This window comes from Anomalospiza imberbis, chromosome 1, assembly GCF_031753505.1.
Source record: "Anomalospiza imberbis isolate Cuckoo-Finch-1a 21T00152 chromosome 1, ASM3175350v1, whole genome shotgun sequence".
Classification (NCBI taxonomy): domain Eukaryota; kingdom Metazoa; phylum Chordata; class Aves; order Passeriformes; family Viduidae; genus Anomalospiza; species Anomalospiza imberbis.
The window spans coordinates 147,081,876-147,100,248 of record NC_089681.1 but is presented as its reverse complement, the minus strand read 5'-3'; the positions used below and the strand labels follow the sequence as shown (position 1 = coordinate 147,100,248).

The 18,373-nt window shown below is 39.2% G+C and overlaps 1 protein-coding gene across 1 annotated transcript in view; it reads left to right on the top strand.

Annotated features, from left to right (window-relative positions):
* Window positions 1-18,373, top strand: part of LOC137463949 (sodium channel protein type 5 subunit alpha-like) — a 40,885-nt gene that overhangs the window by 10,256 nt on the left and 12,256 nt on the right. The window contains exons 4-17 of the mRNA XM_068175297.1: window positions 962-1,066; window positions 2,645-2,773; window positions 3,538-3,629; window positions 4,353-4,556; window positions 7,096-7,153; window positions 7,815-7,956; window positions 8,404-8,601; window positions 9,642-9,818; window positions 10,361-10,762; window positions 11,845-11,971; window positions 13,765-14,003; window positions 14,340-14,540; window positions 15,287-15,640; window positions 17,374-17,811. Coding sequence (XP_068031398.1) covers window positions 962-1,066; window positions 2,645-2,773; window positions 3,538-3,629; window positions 4,353-4,556; window positions 7,096-7,153; window positions 7,815-7,956; window positions 8,404-8,601; window positions 9,642-9,818; window positions 10,361-10,762; window positions 11,845-11,971; window positions 13,765-14,003; window positions 14,340-14,540; window positions 15,287-15,640; window positions 17,374-17,811 — 2,866 coding nt within the window. The remainder of the gene's footprint in view (window positions 1-961; window positions 1,067-2,644; window positions 2,774-3,537; window positions 3,630-4,352; window positions 4,557-7,095; window positions 7,154-7,814; window positions 7,957-8,403; window positions 8,602-9,641; window positions 9,819-10,360; window positions 10,763-11,844; window positions 11,972-13,764; window positions 14,004-14,339; window positions 14,541-15,286; window positions 15,641-17,373; window positions 17,812-18,373) is intronic.

The following is an 18,373-nucleotide window of genomic DNA, read 5'->3' as shown; positions in this document are numbered from 1 at the left end:
CCAGGCTCCTGTTCTCTGGGCCAGCAGGTCCAGAGAAGCTCCTAGAGTTTGCTGGACATGGGCATCACAATATAAAACCCCATTAATCTTTTAGAGAGCATCCAAAGAATGGCTATGAAGATGGTGAATGGTCTGGAGGGGAAACCACATGAGAAGTGGCTGAAGGCATTTAGTTTGTTCAGCCTGGAGAAGGCTGAGGGGAGCCTCACTGTGGTCTTCAGCTTCATTGTGAGGGGCAGTGGAGGGGCAGACCCTGATTTCTTTGCTCTGGTGACCAGTGACAGGACTCGAGGAAACAGCTGGAACCAAGCCAGAGGAGGTTTAGGTTGGATATCAGGAAAAGGTTTTCCACCCATGGGTGGTTGGGCACTGAACAGGCTCCCCAAGACAGAGGTCGCAGCACCAGCCTGACAGAGCTCAAGAAGCACTGAAGCAGAGCTCTCAAGCACATAATGTGACTCTTGGGATATCCTGAAAAGGGCCAGGAGCTGGCCTTGGTGATCCTGATGGGTCCCTTCAAACTCAGCATATCCTGTGATTCTATGATCTAGAGTTGTTTGAAACTCCTGCAATCACCCTGTCAAATTTCGTGCTGTCCTTTGGAAGAGAACAGCTTTGCCAGGTCAGAGGTAGGTCTGGGCTCCACTTCTGTGATTTGGGCAAGTGTTTAACTTGTATGCTGTCAAATGAAACTAAAATTGCATCCTTCCACCTAATCCTAAAGTGGTTGAGGGTCCTTTTTCCAGGCTGGAAATGCTTAGAGCAGCAGATCTGCAATCAGCGCAGAACGACAACAGTAGTGTGTTGTCATCCAGCATGGCTCAAAATCAGTGAATACCTGTGCAGGCTGTTCTTGCATGTGCTTTGAACAAAAAGCCAGATAATATCACCCAGTGACTGATGCAATATTTTACATTTCTGAATCCATGTCATATTCTTTGCCTTCACTCCTGTGACTTACATTGTTCACCTGGTTTATCATGTGCACCATTATAACCAATTGTGTATTCATGGCTCTGACTGAGTCTTCTAAGTCTTCATCACCTTCATGGAACACATATGTTGAGTAAGTATCTGTGGGTATGTATATTTTTTATTTATGTACATGTATTGAGTTGCTGAGACTTGCCACTTTCACTCAAGATAATTTGTGGGAGATTTAAAAGGAAAGTTGCTTGTCTTAAGGGGTTTTTTAAATTTAGATTTTATTTGAGGAAGTCGTTTTGTTTTTAAGCCCAATATATACAATAATTTTGATGTTATAGGAGAGAGTAAGTGCAGATTAAGTTCCACTGTTGAACTGGCTTTATGTCTGTTCTGCTGCTCCAGTTTTCCCACTTTCTGAAGTTACTCAGTAATTATTTGCTCTCTATCAAGATGTATTTCCTGTTGTTACTGATGCTGATTGAGCACATGGGAGTTGCTGTCTTTCAGAATTTTGTCTAATTATATTGAAATGCTGAGTTTTGCTCTAATAAAATGTTCTGTCAGAAGCACTTGGCCTGCAGAGTGCTGTTAGAATGGAAAGCTTTTATCTTCAGTGCTGCCAACACCTGCAATGTTAAATCACAATAAATCCATGTTTTGCAGTCAGTCTTGGATGTATAATGCCATATTTGTTGATTTGGTTTTGGGTTTGTTGGTTTTGGTGTTTTTAAGAGACTACTTCAGTTGTCACTTTTTCACTTTGGCAAAATGCTAGAATATGAATACTGATAATTCTAACACCTAACACGAAGGAGAAGATTCCCAAATACTTAATATTTAAAACAGGCTTAAAAGTATTTTTTTACTATATCATGTTAAATGACACTGAAACAGCTTGGAATGGCAAACTCTCATGCAAGCAGGAACAATACTCTGCATGGAATAAAACACCAGAAGATGCTGAGGTGCATCTCTGCCTTTGAGAGAGTTAAAGGTTGGATCAGAGTTGTATCTGCTGTTGACATCAGCTACCATTCAAATGCATTTCAAGAATAATTTCAGAATACTCCTTTCCAAATAAAAAGGGAAGCATTACATCCATATAATTTCTTAGTGCATTTGCTGACTACCAAATGAAAGCCTTTTGAATTCTGTAGGGATATCGCTGCCTCCTTGAAATTATAAGTGCACTCAGTTAAGTCCAGAAGAGCTTTTACTGATAATTTTCCATTAATAAGAATAATTGCCATCTTAAATTGAAAACCCTCTACTCTTGTATTTCTCTAAGTGTTTTAAATATTCTACACAGAAATGGTTGCTGTGTGCCCAAAGGAAATAACGCAACATATCACATGTTCACTTGGCCACTTGAAACTGGGGGAAGATACAAATTTGGGTCTTTATTTTAGCTAGTAACTGGGAGTTTAGTGTTTATGAAATTATGGGGTCTCACATGAAATAATTTGGGAAAAAATTGTCGAATGCCAAAAAGTGTGTCACGGGTTGCGTTAATAGCCATGTCCAGGTTGCAGTCAGCTACTGTCTCCAGCTCCATGTGAACCAGATACTGATGGAATACACTGAAATCCAGCAGAAATCTTAGTTGTCTCCAGCATTGTCTCAGTTTGCTGGCCCAGACATTGAATAGTCTGACCGTGCCTCTTCCGCTGAGTGCTAACACTGCTCTTTCCCTTTGGCTCTTCTCTCCCCTCCTTAGATTTACTTTCACTGGCATTTACACTTTTGAATCATTGATAAAAATATTGGCAACAGGATTCTGTCTAAATGAATTCACTTTCCTTCGGGATCCCTGGAACTGGTTGGATTTCACCGTTATCGTCATGGCGTAAGTGCGAACAAATAAAATATGGATTACCTGCCTCCTCTCTCTGTGCTAGAAATTCTCATTGCTGTGGTGCAAAAGGCTGTGGTTTAAAAACCAACCCATGGCTCCTAATTGCACCTGAAACTACCTAGAACATTGACTTTTCCCCTCGTTTAGCACTCAGCTGTTTTAAAATAAGGTTTTAGTCCTTCAAGAAGGGACTAGAGCTGTGCAGAGCAAGATATTCCCAGTGGTGGGTTTATGTGAATGGATGTGTTTAGACTGGGGAAATGTAAGAGCTGGGTATAAATACAGACTTGCTGACCCCATGAGTGAAAGCATAATTTTGCAGTTAGGGTGATGGGTGTAGACACCAGGATAGTGGATTGAATTACAGCTCCATCTCCAGAAGTCATAGCTAAAGCCTGATTTTCTGGTAATTAGCAAGCTTCTATATACTGGCTAAATGCAGCTACAGAAGGAAGATCAAAACAGCTCAGCCAGCATTTGTAAATTCACAATATTGAGTGGTATTTTTGTATTTTAAATTAATGATGTTTAAAGATGCTCACAAGCTGTGCACAAGCCAGGAGCCACCTCAGAGGGAGTCTCTAATAATGAGGAAATGCATTTCTATTTTATAAGTCTTCAGACAAATCCTTGATATGTAGCTTTTTAATGCTTAAAATACACTTGGAAAGGTTGACATCCAGGAATGACCACTGTAAATAACTGCCCTGTTAACTCTGTTCAACCACTTGGTATTTCACATCTGCTCTTTACAGGTATGTGGGTGCATTTAGTGACTTGGGGAGTGTGTCAGTCCTCCGGACTTTCAGGGTTCTCAGAGCTTTAAAAACCATTTCAGTAGTCCCAGGTAAGAAATCTTACTTGCCGAGTACTTTCTCCTCCTTACATTCTTTGCTTCGTTCAAAATGTTGGCTTTTGCCTTTTTTTTTTTCCTCCCTGTATCTTTCACAAGTTGCAGAAACAGCTGAATTTGTGCACACAAAAAGTGTCTCAGTTCATCTGTCCCAGTCAGAATGAATCAGGTGTTAGAAATAATATTGAATATAGTTTGTTTTCATTATGCTTTTAAAGATACTGCTCAGGGTTTATTATGTCAGTTTTATAGAATGTGCTTTTGGCTGATGTGTGTGTTATGGTTCCACAGAAATAATTCTGGATATTGAAGGGTCTTTGCCACTAGTGATTTTACATCATCAATCCATGCCAGGAGAGGTTCAGATTGGATATTATCTTCACAAATTACCAATGTTGGAAGAATAATTTGAATTATGCATATTACTTTTCATGGATAAAGAAAACTAGACTATCTCTGGTTCATCACATTTGCATGAATATTTTTCAGAGATTAAAGGAATCTCTAATAATTGTAGGGTCAACAAAAGGAAGAAAAAGTATTTCTCTCATATAAGTCACTCTCATCCTGAATATACTTGCATTGCAAATATATTTGCCACATATTATCCTGTAATTCTTATACTTTGGTTTCTATACATTGTTTTAATTCTAATCAAGTATTATATTTGAATCTCAGTTTTTCATCCTGTTTTTCCTTTTTATATTGTCTTTTTAGGGCTCAAGATCATTGTAGGGGCACTTATCCAGTCTGTTAAGAAACTTGCTGATGTGATGATCCTGACTGTTTTCTGCCTGAGTGTTTTTGCCCTCATAGGCCTCCAGCTTTTTAAGGGCAATCTCAGGCAAAAGTGTATCAGGAACACTACAGAGTTTTGTAATAAAACATGGGAAAGTTATGAAAAGTTTCTTAATGATTCAGGTAATTTTTTCTCCTTAATTCCTCTTCAGATGATGCGATAGACACCTATGCACACATGTATAACCACTGCTGTGAATTAGGGTGTTTTGATTGGTGTTTTGATGAGTAACTACCTGATAATGGCCTTCTGATTGCCAGAGCAGCTTGTAGGCATCCAGGAATGCACTCCTTCCCCTCATTATAAGAAAAAGCTCTCCCAAATTTTCCAGTAACATCCGGATCAGTTTCCCTGAATGATCTGACAATAACTGAAACATGCATTAGCTCGTTCTCTGTTGTAATTCCCCAAAGTTCACCTTTTACTACAGGCTGAAGAACCCATGCATCTTCATTTTCCTGCTCAGTGAGAACTGCTCCTCAGCTTAAAAGAGAGGCATTTTTTGAAAAGGCAAATCACTTACTTCTTGACATCAAATATATCTTATTTTATGTCTTATATGAGATATATACAATACATATGTTTCATGTTTACACCTTGGCTGAGGCTGGTGGTGGAACTGTGGAGCAGAGATCTGAAAATGCATCAAAGCATTCTCAGAGGAACAATTTTAAGATGCAATTCAGAAGAGCAAAGCAAGGCCTTGTGTTAAAGGAGAAGACTCAATATATATGAAAAAAACAGACTCAAAATAATCAATGTCTGTGCCAGAAACATGAAGAAAGCTTAATTGCTGAAGGAAATCTCTCCCAGTGAGTTCAGACATAGCAGCAGTTGCACAGGGAGAGAAGAATTTTCCCAGGGGAACTCATGAAATACATGAAAAGTCACCCAGAACTGCTGTTTGTCCGCACTCTATGTGGGAGACTTGTTCAGACAGGATTTTTTCAATAACTTCACCAGCCAGGGGAAGAAACTGTAGAAAAGATTTTTGAGGAAAACCTTATTTTTTTCCTTGCTCCTACCAAAAGACCACACATAAGAAGCAAGTAATTTACATGTACAGAAACTGTAAAAACCATAATTGAAAGCAAACTTGCAAAGGAATCAATCAAGACAAGAACACCATAGCAGAGATCATGGATGAGACAAAGTTGGGCTAAAAATGCTGATTTTCTGTGCTGAAGAACAAGAAGCAAAAGGATCTGTACTTTAGTATATGCAGAACATTGAAGCTGTATAAAGGCAATGGTGTGGAGAAAACAGAGCTCGAGAAATATAAAATCTGTGTTGCTTCACAGCCTTTGTGTTGTTCAAATCCTGTGCCAAAAGGAATTGGAGAGCCCAGAAAAGTTTAATGCTTGGTAGATGACTTTCTTATAGGATTTAGGATGTACAGCCCTATAAGCCCAGTTTTCTATAAAACTATTTTTATATATTTTTATGGACTGCTTTCTTTCTGATTTTGTGGGAAGTTCCCTTCTCCCACACGGAGAACTATATTTTATTATGACTCTCTGAAATTCAATCACTGAATCTTCTTAAAACACCTTTTATTTTTTTCAGTTTGCTGAAGTGGAGCTGAGCAAAATTCCAGTGGAAAGTAGCCCAGATAGGGATTCATTCCTTTATGGGGTATTTACATGGTATGGCAGAGCTGATATCAAAGGCTCCTGGTGGCTCTGAATCATACTGACTCATCTGATGAGCACAGGAGAGGTTTGAGAAGCACCAAGGAGATGCAAGACCTCCTTTACATCTGGGATAATAAATCCACACCTTAATGGAGATAATTAGCTATTAGCCAGAGCTTTTACTTTGATTCTGCTGATAACAGAGTAACTAATGCTAAGAGAAATAGGGGAAGAGTTCAAAAAGGGCACAGCTCCAGCATCCTAATGGATAAATCTGCATTTCCCAGCTGAGCAGGGTTAGGAGCTGCTGTTGGGCTCAGTAGTGGTGGATATTCACACAATCAAATACTCTTTCTTGCCCCTCAGAACTGGACTTTTTTATTGCTCATTGCAAACAGAACTGGTCTATTCTACTCCTAGCAACATTTACACACATTCTTGGAGAGGGGTAATTGCTACCAGGGCCAGAATTCTGCCAGTTTGTGCCAACATTTACCAAATATTGCGTTGGTTTAACATTTCTATTACATGTAAGGGAGAAATTCTTTATTCAGAGAGTGATGAGGCCCTGGCACAGGGTGCCCAGAGAAGCTGTGGCTGCCCCTGGATCCCTGGAAGTGTCCAAGGCTGGGCTGGATGGGGCTTGGACCAACCTGGGATAGTGGAAGGCTTGGAATGAGATTTACAGTCCCTTCCAACCCAAACCACTCTGGGTTTCTGTGACTGCATTTGAGCCTATGTCTTCCAATTCTTCATTTCCTTTACACAGATGTAGCCAAAGTGATAATAACTGTAAAAATTCTTCAGAAGGACTGCCTTCAGTCTGGAATTCATGCACAAACATATGCATGTTTATAAATGAGGCCAGGACATCCTGCAATCTGGTGCAGTTAATGTGAGCATGGGAAACCTGTGCCCTTGCTCTTACAGGTCACTGGTTACTCATCACTACTAATATTAAATGATAGAGGATTCAGGCTTGAAAGTGCTCTGGGTTTAATTTTTTTTTCCCTTTTTTTTGTAATAGATGACTTTGCTAGGAAAAATGGTACTGTGGATATTTTGCTGTGTGGTCCTGGTGCTGGGTGAGTGACTTAAGATTATTTCTTCCTTGGAAGTTTTCTCTGCCTCAGTGCTCCTATATTTGCTCAATCATGCGAGACAAAAGCAGAAATTCCAAGCTTTCCTTTTATGCAGAATGAGGAACACAGAAAACAAAGTATAGCAAACAGTCAGATAATTTAAGTCCTGTAGGGAATGAGGTATGAACCTGCAGTTGGCTAATTTAGATCTAATTAGACTTTCCTGAAGTGTTGTCTTTCTTTTTCCCATGGATGTATGAGAGAACTGAAAATGTGAAAGATCTGGGGTATATCACAGGACAGACACTCCTCTCTGTGAAGGTTCATGAGCCTTAAACTGGAAAAATAAAATGCAAATTTTGGAGGGCAGGATTCAGCAAGGAGGGAGATGTGGCTGCTTTGCAGTGAGGGGCAGGGGATGAGGATTGGTGATGAGGGGGCTGTCCTGGGATGGTGATCTACTCCAGCCTTTTTCCTTTGCTTCTGGATTGTGGGTGCTGCTTTTTCCATCCCTCCTTCCAGCCAATACTACCTGGAGTAGAAAATTGTTTTGCACTCTAATGAACTGCAGAGCTGAAACATAATCAGAACTCTTACATCAAGCTGAAGTTTTCCTTGAAATCTGCACATTTACAAGAGCTCCACTTTTTGTTATTAATTCTAGGGACTGTCCTCCTGGCTATAAATGCTGTAAAATTGGGCCAAATCCTGATTATGGTTTCACCAGCTTTGATACATTTGGCTGGGCTTTTCTTTCCTTATTCCGCCTGATGACCCAGGACTACTGGGAGCGTCTGTACCAACAGGTACCAGTTTTGTGTGTGGCTCAGAGCTGATCTTCATTAGTTGAAGCAGAAATGTGTAGAGAGGACAAGAAACCTCAAATAAAAGCAATAGCTGCAAGTCATCAAGCCCATGTCTTCCCTTCTGCCTGTGACTCCTAGAAAAGGGATGCTGAAGTTCTTCCCAGCTTTTTTGCCCTGCTCTTGGAAAAAAGTCCTAAAAGGGTTCTGTACTGTCCTTCAGAAATGTAAAAATGCCTCCTCCATTGTCTTCATGGGAGTTACAATGTGAGGGTATCGGAGGAGGGAGGAAGACAGGGAAGAATAGCAAAGAAATGTATAATTCCATTTAAGCTTCCTGAAGCATCGTGTCTAGGAAGCTCAGTGCTTTTAAAGAATTTCAGAGACTCATTGAAAGCCTACCTGGTATTTTTTGTGGTAATGTTTATCTCTGGGGTGTGTTGCTTGCAGACCCTCAGAGCTTCTGGGAAGGTGTATGTAGTCTTCTTCATGATGGTCATCTTTCTGGGCTCATTTTATCTAGTCAACTTGATTCTGGCTGTAGTAACAATGGCATACGAGGACCAGAACAAGGCCACCATTGCTGAAACCGAGGCAAAGGAAAGGAAATTTCGGGAAGCTATGGAATTACTGCAGAAGGAGCAAGAGGTATGTAAATTATTCACTTCCAAGTCTTTGTCTCATTCTTCTATTTTTTGGTCAGGTTTAGGTTGGAAGGGACCTTAAAGATCATCTCATTCCAAGCCCCTGCCATGCCAGGGACACCTTCCACTAGACCAGGTTGCTCAGAGCCCCATCCAGACATAAGAAAAAGCATCACTCCCTGTGTACAGCTGTATAGAAAAGCCATTCATGGAAACAGGAGCAAGTGATAGCTTATTGAAATTAGTGATTCCTGGAGCTGCAAAACAGCTCCTTGTTCAGCTGTGTATGTTTCCTGTGAAACAATGACTGTTATTCTGGATAAAAAGAATTAAAGGTTGATGTTACTTTAAGAAAAGCAGTATTTTTAAATTGGGAAAACATAAAATTCCATCAACCAGCAGCTTCCAAAAGAAAGTTTAGTTGTTTTTTAATTCTTTTTTATATTTGGGCTGCTGAGCAAAGAAACACACTGTAATTCTGCTGCATTAACATGTGAGCCAAAACCTATTGTAGTTGAATGAAAAGTCTCTTGGTAACTTAAATAGCATAGAAGCTTCTGGAACAAGATACTTCAGTGTTTTAAAAATATCACCCTAAAGTCAGCATTGGAAGGAAAATCATCCACACTGTGAATATAGTCCCAAGGATCCCCAATGAAAAGAAAGACTTTTATTATGGTTTGAACATTTATTTTGGGGAAAGAATATATTCTACTGCATTATTTTCAAACTGAGCATTTTTATTGTAAGCAAATTTGCCATATGGAGGAGTAGGAGCTATAATGTGATTATTTTGCCTCTGGCAGGCCCAGTACTTGTAATCATATAACACACTGCAAATAGCAAATTGTTCAGTGCTCCATATGTTGGGGAAATTCTCTCCTTTTTCATTTAGTATTATTATATATTTGAAAATTTTTAGTGAGTTTTGTGAAACACAAATTGTTAACAGGAAATAATAATATAGAGCACAGAAGTGTTTTCTTTCTGCTTTTACTCAAAGCACCCAGCAAAAATATAATTTTTTTTTTTTTTTAATTTCAGTCACTGGGTATTAAAGGGATTGATATCCTGTCACTTAGCTCCTTTGAAGCCTCTTCTCTGTCGCCCAAAGAAATCAAAGAAAGGAGCAATAGGGAAAAGAGAAATAAGTCATTGGGGAGAGAAGAAAATGAAGAAGAACTTCCCAAGTCACAGCTCCCAGACAGTCAACGAAAGTTGGTAATCTATTATCTGAATCTGAGATCCTTACAGCTTTTCTAATTTTAATTTAAAATTAATGGCTTGAAAGCATAAACAAAATCCCATTACAAACACAGATTAATCTTAAATCTTTAAAATAAACAAATGTTGGGATAAAGAAGAATTAGATGAAAAAATTAATTTGAAAAGGAAGTGTTATAAATTAAGGATGAAATCAAAGTTAAAATAGTTAAATAAAATTTCTATAACAATGAGAAATAAAAAAAAGTGAATGACTATGAGAACTTAGCTTTTATACCGTCATTCTCTGTGAAAAATTTCATACTTAAAATGTAAGTATAAAGCTTATCTCAAAAATAGCTGGTACAGCTCATAAAGTTTTATTATCTACCATTGACAATCTAAACATAATCCTTCCCGAAAAATCTAAATCAAATAGGAGTTTTGGACTTGCAGTGGTAGATAGCAGACGCTACGAAGCTCTAATAATTTAGAGCTTCCCCAGATTCCCTCTATGATGTTACGCTGTTCTCTCTGTTCTGCTTTTCCTGGGCTCCCAGTCTCTCCTGGGCCTGGCGTACGGCGCCAGCTCCAGCCAGGCCAAGCGCCGGCTGAGCCACGGCAGCGTCTTCAACTTCCAAATCCCCGCCGTGGAGGTGGACTCCAGAGCGGACCTCGGTGCCAAGGACGCCCCGGGCGCGGGGGGACACAAACCCCGCTGCCGGTCCCTTTCGGGAGCGCAGATGGGAAGGCGCCCCAGCCTGCAAAGCCAACGGGGCCACAGCTCCCACCCCGCCACCCCGAACTGTGCGCGGAGCAGCGAGGGGGGCAGTCTGGATGACCACCTTGGGGTGGGCTCGAGGCTGGCAGGAGGGAGCAGCAGGGCGCACAGCCAAGATCCCGTGTCCTCTGAAGGAGCCATGCTCCCACCAGTCATGGAAGATGCGGGAAAGGGGGATCTGGTAAGGAAAAATATAATGTTTTAAATATATGCTTTATACAGTGGTTTATCAATCAGTGGCAGGGTTGGTTTTTTTTTTTTTTTGTTGTTGTTTTAAGAGTTTCACCTTAATGGCAAACAGTGATGTGAACTCAAGTGTCGCTATTGGACACGAAGTGAGTACACAGACGCTTGGTAAGTTTAAAGGAGAAAAAAAAGAAAGGTTTATTTGAACATATGGTATGAATAGAATTCTAGAGGTGACTGTGGATTGGAGGATGGAATTACCACCTCCCCAACCACACTGGTCAAACCAACAGTCTATTAATTCTCTCTTCCCACAGAGAAGAATGCAAAACAATCATTATTTACATGAACAGTGTGTGAGAACTCCAGTAGAAATATGTAAACAGATCAGAAGTCTGAAGAAGTTTTATGAGAACTTTAAAACTTTCAAAAGAACTATAAAAAAAAAACTTAACACTTTTAAAAATCAGGGCAACACTCAAGCATGCTCATGTGGGAATTTTTCAGTTCTCTGTAGAAAGAGGTTTTTAATAGTCTGATGCTTCCTGAAAATTAGATTTTGGCCTTCCTATTGTAAACCTTATGTTTCTACTATTCATTAATTGCACTAACATAGTTTGAAAGGTTCCTAGTGCTGAAATTACAAGTCACCCTTTTCATCCTAAATGCTGCTCAGAGGTGTAATTTTGAATAATACCCGTGATTTTTTTTTTTTTTGTTCATAGCTCCTTTCGCATCATGCAGCAGCTTTGCCTGTAAATTCTGCAATTTCCCCTATTTATCCTTCACCTCTCTCTTATTCCATTAGTCTCTTGAATAATTCCTAGGCCTATTTCCCCTCATACACTCATTTCCAAAGCTGTGCTTGCCCCATGTTACGTGCTTGCAGGGTCCATGCATTGCAGCCCCATAACAGAGTAGAACGTTCAATCTCAGCGTCTATTACATCTTGTAAAAATGTACATTTATTTGGTTGCCTGTTATTGTTCCTATTAACTCTCACAGTTACCCATCATCACATCCTGGCTCATTTCACTCCCGTGGTATCTCCCTAATCGTGTTTACTTCCCTGAGCAGCCAGCTGTGCATGATGAGAGCAGCATGATGCATTTACCTCCTCATCTGTCAGCGGAGTACTTTAATGAGGCTCTTCAGAGACAAAGGGCAGCAAGTGTAGTCAGCATAATTACCAGTGTCTTGGAGGGTAAGTGGTTCCTCATTAAGTTTATTTCAACCTTAAAGTAATGCTGCCATGAAAGAACAAAACAAATTTCTTAAAGGTTAGCAGAGATTTGTGGGCGTGTCATTAGGAATTTCATAGTTAATTTGGACTTCTCTTTGAAAAAAAGGTGTTACGCAGTCTCTCTGTACTGGAACACATTCTTTGCTTATTGTAAAAGCTCGTTCTGTAGGACAGAAAGTGAAGGGGGTTGGGGAGAGAGTGGGTGGAAGGTATTTCTGATCATCTGACCTACAGGACTGGGATACTTTTCTCCTCCCGATCCTCTGATTTCTGTTGTGTCAGTGGCAGAATTCAGAGGATTCACAAACATACAAAATTCAACAATTAATAAGATTATGCAAGCTAAATTAGATGTGGCAATTCTTGGATATTGAATACTTAACTTTAAAATTTTATTCCTTTAATTTACCTTCCCATGAGAATTTTTGGTGGGAGTTAATCAGTGACAATTATTTTGATGACTGATAGTTTTGTTGCAGATCTTGGTGAAAAGTTTCAGTCCAAGTTATTCAGGATGAGGAACTTTTGTTTTCTTTTGGACCTTTTGAGAAGCTCTACTACCAGTTCTTGGACCACAAGTATGGGATTGAATAGGAGGGTACCTGTGGCAGGAAGGTCCCTTTTCTTAATTTTTTAGAAGTTTATTTCCTGGGAGAATCATGGTTGAAACACATCCGGTTGAGCTTTGCCTTGCAGTGTAATTCATCAAAGATCTAGGTTTTGTTGCAGTTTCGTCTGTGAGCCGGGGTGGGACAGGACTTGTAGCTCTAGAGGAAGACAAGAGCTAGACCTGGAGTGAGGATTGAGTCAAAGTGATCACTCTGGAATAAGTGGTGCAGGGTGCAGATGTAGTTATTGAGCCTGGGGGAGAAGAAATGAAAATTAAACAGAGGGAAGAAATAAAGACAGGTCCAATTAAGATAAGGATGTGAGTCAGACCCAGCCCATCTATTTCTGAAAAGCTTCCAGGTCCCTGAAAACCAGATGAGTAATTTCTACTGTGCTTGTATTTAAAACTAGTTCCAGTTAGTCAATGAATTTGCACAGGACTTGAGCTGGGTCAAAAGTATTTTGAAGAGCTAATTAATATTAATGGTGAAGAAAGAAAAGCTATGAGATTTAGATTTGATTAAAAAAATGAAAATGACAAAGGCAAAACAGCTTCTGTCCCAAGTTCTACTTGAGGAAAATGGAGACGTGTTGAACTTGCATCAGCTGGGAAATGGTGGGTGTGACCTTTCCCATAGAAAAGGCCAAAGGCCAAATTTCAGGCAATTTGGACTTGCCAGAGTCAGAATCTCCACATCTACCATTGATTCTTAAAACTGCCTTGAGGAAAACAAGAAGTTTTTGGGTGTGACACAGGCGTTGTCCCTCACCCATGTGAGGACAAGGTGGGAAGTGCTGCAGCTGCTCTGTTATCCTGCAAGAGCATGAGAAGCTGTGGTGAGGCCCCTGCATCACAAATATCTGCATTGCCAGATGGTTGTAGGACCAGTCTGAGACAAATAAAACCCTTTCCAAAGGCTTTTGAAGGAAGTGCTCACAAAAGAATTTGGCATTTTCTCTGTATTTTTATTTTTGCGTTTATCAGCTGATGTAAGAGCCACATGAATGGTAAAAAGTGCAAGGAGGCTCTGTGAGATGATGAGAGATTTTCTTTTTCTTCTCTGGTCTTTTGAATGCTTGAAGCTGTTATTTCACCATCTTGCTCAGTGGTAACTAATGACAGAAGGATTTTCTTTTTCATTTAGAACATGAAGAAGCTCAGCAGAAATGCCCACCACGCCTGAAGAAATTTGCTTTAAAGTATCTAATTTGGGACTGTTGCCCACTTTGGTTGAGAATCAAGGAAAAAGTAGCTGCTTTCATAAAGGATCCTTTTTTTGAACTCACCATTACAGTTTGCATTGTGATGAACACTTTGTTCATGGCACTGGAGCACAATAATATGTCATCTACTTTTAAATTCATGCTTAAAATAGGAAATTTGGTAAGCAAATTCTCAGCTCTGTGGGTTTTTATAGAATTAATTAATTGGTTGATATGTGTTTTCACTTCAAACATAAAAAGTGACCATAAAAATTAGCAAATCCTGCATTTATAAACTTTGTTTCTAACACAGATGATTCCCAGATTTTTTATGCACTTCGTCATGCTCCTGAGAATGCAGAAAACAATCCTCCCATTTTAATTGAAAGTGCATTAGAACTTCATAAACATGGGTTTTATTAACCTGTCTATGAATGTTTATTTGAGGGGACATGACCTAGAGATAAGATAAATTCATGGCTACTTTCAGGCTGATGCTACTGTTTCCTTGTCACAGGTTTTTACAGGAATCTTCACTGCAGAAATGATCTTAAAAATCATCGCTCTAGATCCCTATTACTATTTTCAGCAGCCCTGGAATATTTTTGACAGTGTCATTGTCACACTGAGTTTAGTTGAACTGAGTTTACCCAAACACAAAAGCAAGAAAGAAAGGAGAAAAGGAGGAACCCTGTCAGTTTTACGATCCTTCAGACTGGTAATGCTTCACGCATGCTCAGTTGTATGAAACTTTATCTTGTGAATTTAATAGAGAATACTTCTGCAGTTAGGAGGCAAGAAATTATTTTTTTTTACCCCACTTATTTTTGCTACCTCTTCTTGGCTTTAAGAAACACACTCAAACTCCTTGTGATGTTAGAGTCAGAGTTTAAGAAGTATATTTATTTTGGATTCACTGAGAAATATTAAAAAAAAAATTCAGAATGGACATGTTATAAAACTGACACAAATAATTAAAAACTAGCACAGGAAATTAGGAAAAAAGTGTCAGAGTACAAACAGAAATAAACAATAAAGAGAGATGTGATATTATGTTAAGGTATCCACTTCATATGCTGGGGACTGATTTAAATTGCTTTATCAAAATATAGACTCTTTTGATAGTACTACAGCAGCAGTCCCCGAGCTTTTGGTCCTTTGTTTTACATGCAAATTAGGCACCATAATCTACATCAAGAGAATTGCATGGACAGCTGCCTGCATTTCTCAGGGTCTCAAGGTAGTTTGGTCCTTTACGAGGTGATTAGTTTATGTTTGCAGTGTTGCCCAGTCAAAAGAAAAAAAAATATCTATAAATACTTTCTAAAAGTATTAATGTGCCACAAATGTTGCATTGCTGGATTAGTTCAGAATATCAGTAATTTGGTTGTTGTAGGATTTGCATGGTGCAAAGATGAGTTATCTCTACTGATGTCTAACACTATGTTTTATGTTGCTACACAGCTGAGGGTCTTCAAACTGGCAAAGTCCTGGCCAACTTTAAACACTCTAATTAAAATAATTTGTAACTCCCTGGGAGCACTGAGTAATCTGACCCTCGTCCTGGCAATCACCATTTTCATTTTTGCTATAGTAGGGGTGCAACTTTTTGGGAGAAGTTATGCGTTCAACTGCACTAAAATAAGCAAAGACTGCAAGCCACGCTGGCACATGAAGGACTTTTTCCATTCATTCCTCGTCATTTTCCGAATTCTGTGTGGAGAATGGATTGAGACCATGTGGGACTGCATGGTGGTTGCTGAACCATCACTGTGTCTTGTTGTCTTTCTGCTGGTCATGGTGATAGGAAATTTAGTGGTAAGTTTCACAATGTGTTCTCCTCTTCATCCTGTCTGTGGTGGACTCCAGTTAATGGCTGTTCTGACAACAAAAGGTAGTTTCCCTAAAAACAGGTGGAAAATTTACCTATGTATGTTATAGTCTGTGAAATCCTCTTTTTCCTTTCACCTTTGGGCCGTTGTCTGTATTTTCCCATTTTTGTGAGCTTTGCACGCGGCATCACTTGACCTTTTCATGTGGCAATGTGACAAGAAATACCTTTGCAGTAAATACACTACAGGCAGGTACATTCCTCTGCATCTTGGGATTTGGATGTAAATAATCAGTGAGGCTTATGGCTTACCTGCTTGAATTAATTAGGCCAAGCGCTTAAGTCCCTCTCTAAATCAATTTTATTTATTTTATTAAGACCTCATACAAGTACTGAATTCTTTATCAGCAAATGGCAGGATCTACAGTGCTACCACAGAAATCAGGACTATTTTTAGGCATCTCAAAGTACATTTTTATCCAAGAGCTAGATCTTGCAATGGCATAACCTACACAGCCTCAACACACTATGCTGGGACACAGGGGACAGCCTAGCTTCCTTGGTCCTGAGCTGTCCTTTCTTGATGCCCAAATCATAAATATCTTCTTTTAGTAACTTTGTTCCTCATGTCCTTCATTCATATGCCAAGCTCCTCTTAATTGTAAAAAAAGTATCTGAGCATATTTAACTCTAGGCAGACGTTTATGGGAAATCTCTGCTCTGTGGCTGAATCCTAAATATGTATTTAATGTCCTGTCTGTTCCACACTGCAAGGATTGATGTCAGTGATGAAATGCTGTGAGTGAGATTTATATCACATCATGTTAACTGTCAAGCAATGAAGTTTTTAGCTCCCACTTTTTATCCAGGCTTGCTTATGGTCCAAGGAAGCAGAGAGAAGTACTGAGATTTATTCCAGCCTAAAATCAATAACTAAGACAGATGGGATGAATTGATCTCTGGAGAGCTGATATTCTCCACTGCCTGTGGTCCTTGGATGGCTCAGGGGGGTTATTTGCCCAGTTCTGCCATGACAAAAATTAGGATACACAGATCCCATTAGTAACCAAAATACTAATGAAAAAAATAAATTCTCACATTCCCCTAAAAATGAACAAACAAAAAAAAACAAAAACAAAAACAAAACAAAAAAAAAAAAAAAACAAAAAAAAAACCAAAAAACAAACAAATGGAGGTTTAAAAATTCCTTTATTTCAAGGTGCTTAAAAATGAGAAATTTGAGCTTCTCTTGGTTTCGATTTTTGTGATAATGTGGCAGATTTCAGGAAATTTCTGGGCCTGAATCTGATCTCACAGAATTTTGGAAGTAGCTCTACAGAGGCCTGATTTAATTCTAATTTGAAGAATGAAGATACAATTATTAAACTGACAGGATGTGAGTCTATGTTGCTGCTTTAACCTTTGAAAAGTTGCCTTCATGAAATAATGCATTTGGCACACAGTTCTGTTTTCTCTTGTAGTTCAAATTACATTTTTTGAGAAGAGAGGAATGGGAACATTGAAATTTCTGATAGAGAAGTTGATTTCATCAACCACAATGTGATCAGTCACTGCCATTTCCTTATCACCTTGTTTTGATTTGCTCAGGAGAGACTGAACTTTGGCAGCATCTGTGTTCTTCAGAGTTAGAATTCAGATTTTCGAATGCTAGTTTCCAGACCTTTTTTTTTTTTTTAATTATTATTTCAATTGCTTTCAGGTTCTCAACCTTTTCATTGCACTGCTGCTGAGTTCTTTTAGTGCTGACAGTCTCCAGACAACAGAGGATGATGGAGAGATGAACAATCTTCGGATCGCCTTCGCTCGGATCCGCAAGGGATTCCAGTTTGTCAAGAGCGTGACGTGGGATGCCTGCTGTAGGAAGCTCAGGCACATAAAGAAAGTGCACAAGAAGAAAATCAAATTAACTGCACAGAACTCACTTGGGCTCAAGAGTGAAGAGCCAAAAAGTTGTAAAGAGAATTACAATAATGAATGGATTGAGAAAAACAGGGACAAATGCCCGGGTCTTGAAGATTTTGTTAGAAACCCCAACATATTTGTTTGTGTCCCTATTGCTGAGGCAGAGAATACAAGTGAGGGTTTTGAAGATGATGATAAACTGAGCACATTTACTGACACAGAATGCAGCAAACAGGTAATGGATTTCTTCATTTGTGTTGGAGCAGTAGAACTGTGGAGAGAGATGAAAGGAGGGATGTGCAGGAGAAGAGTCTCTAGCAGAATAGGGTGAGAGATGTTGATTCATTTCCAGAGAGTTACAAAGTTCTGAACTAGAACCAAATGTAAAAATATTTACAGCAAGGGTAAATCATCACTTGGAGCCTTTTAAAATCAAGATTCTTTCATGGTTTTAAGAGAGAATTTTTGCAGGGATTCTAGCTGACGTGATGTGGTGCACACAGGTATTTGTGGCAGTCCTTGGTGAACTTGGATTTTTTAATGTAAATATTTATGCATAATATTAACTATTTTGGTATTATTTGAACAAAAGAACAAAAATACATGTTCTGCATATAGAACATTATCATGGATTCAGAATATGAATTGATAGCTCTGATCCTTACTTGGTGTTTTCCCTTGCTGTGTGTAGTAATTATTAGAAGTGGATGGGATTAAGTATGGAGTACCTCTACTAAGGACATATTTTTGATACTATATCATATATTTACCCTATTTCTTTGTGCTCTATGGATTTT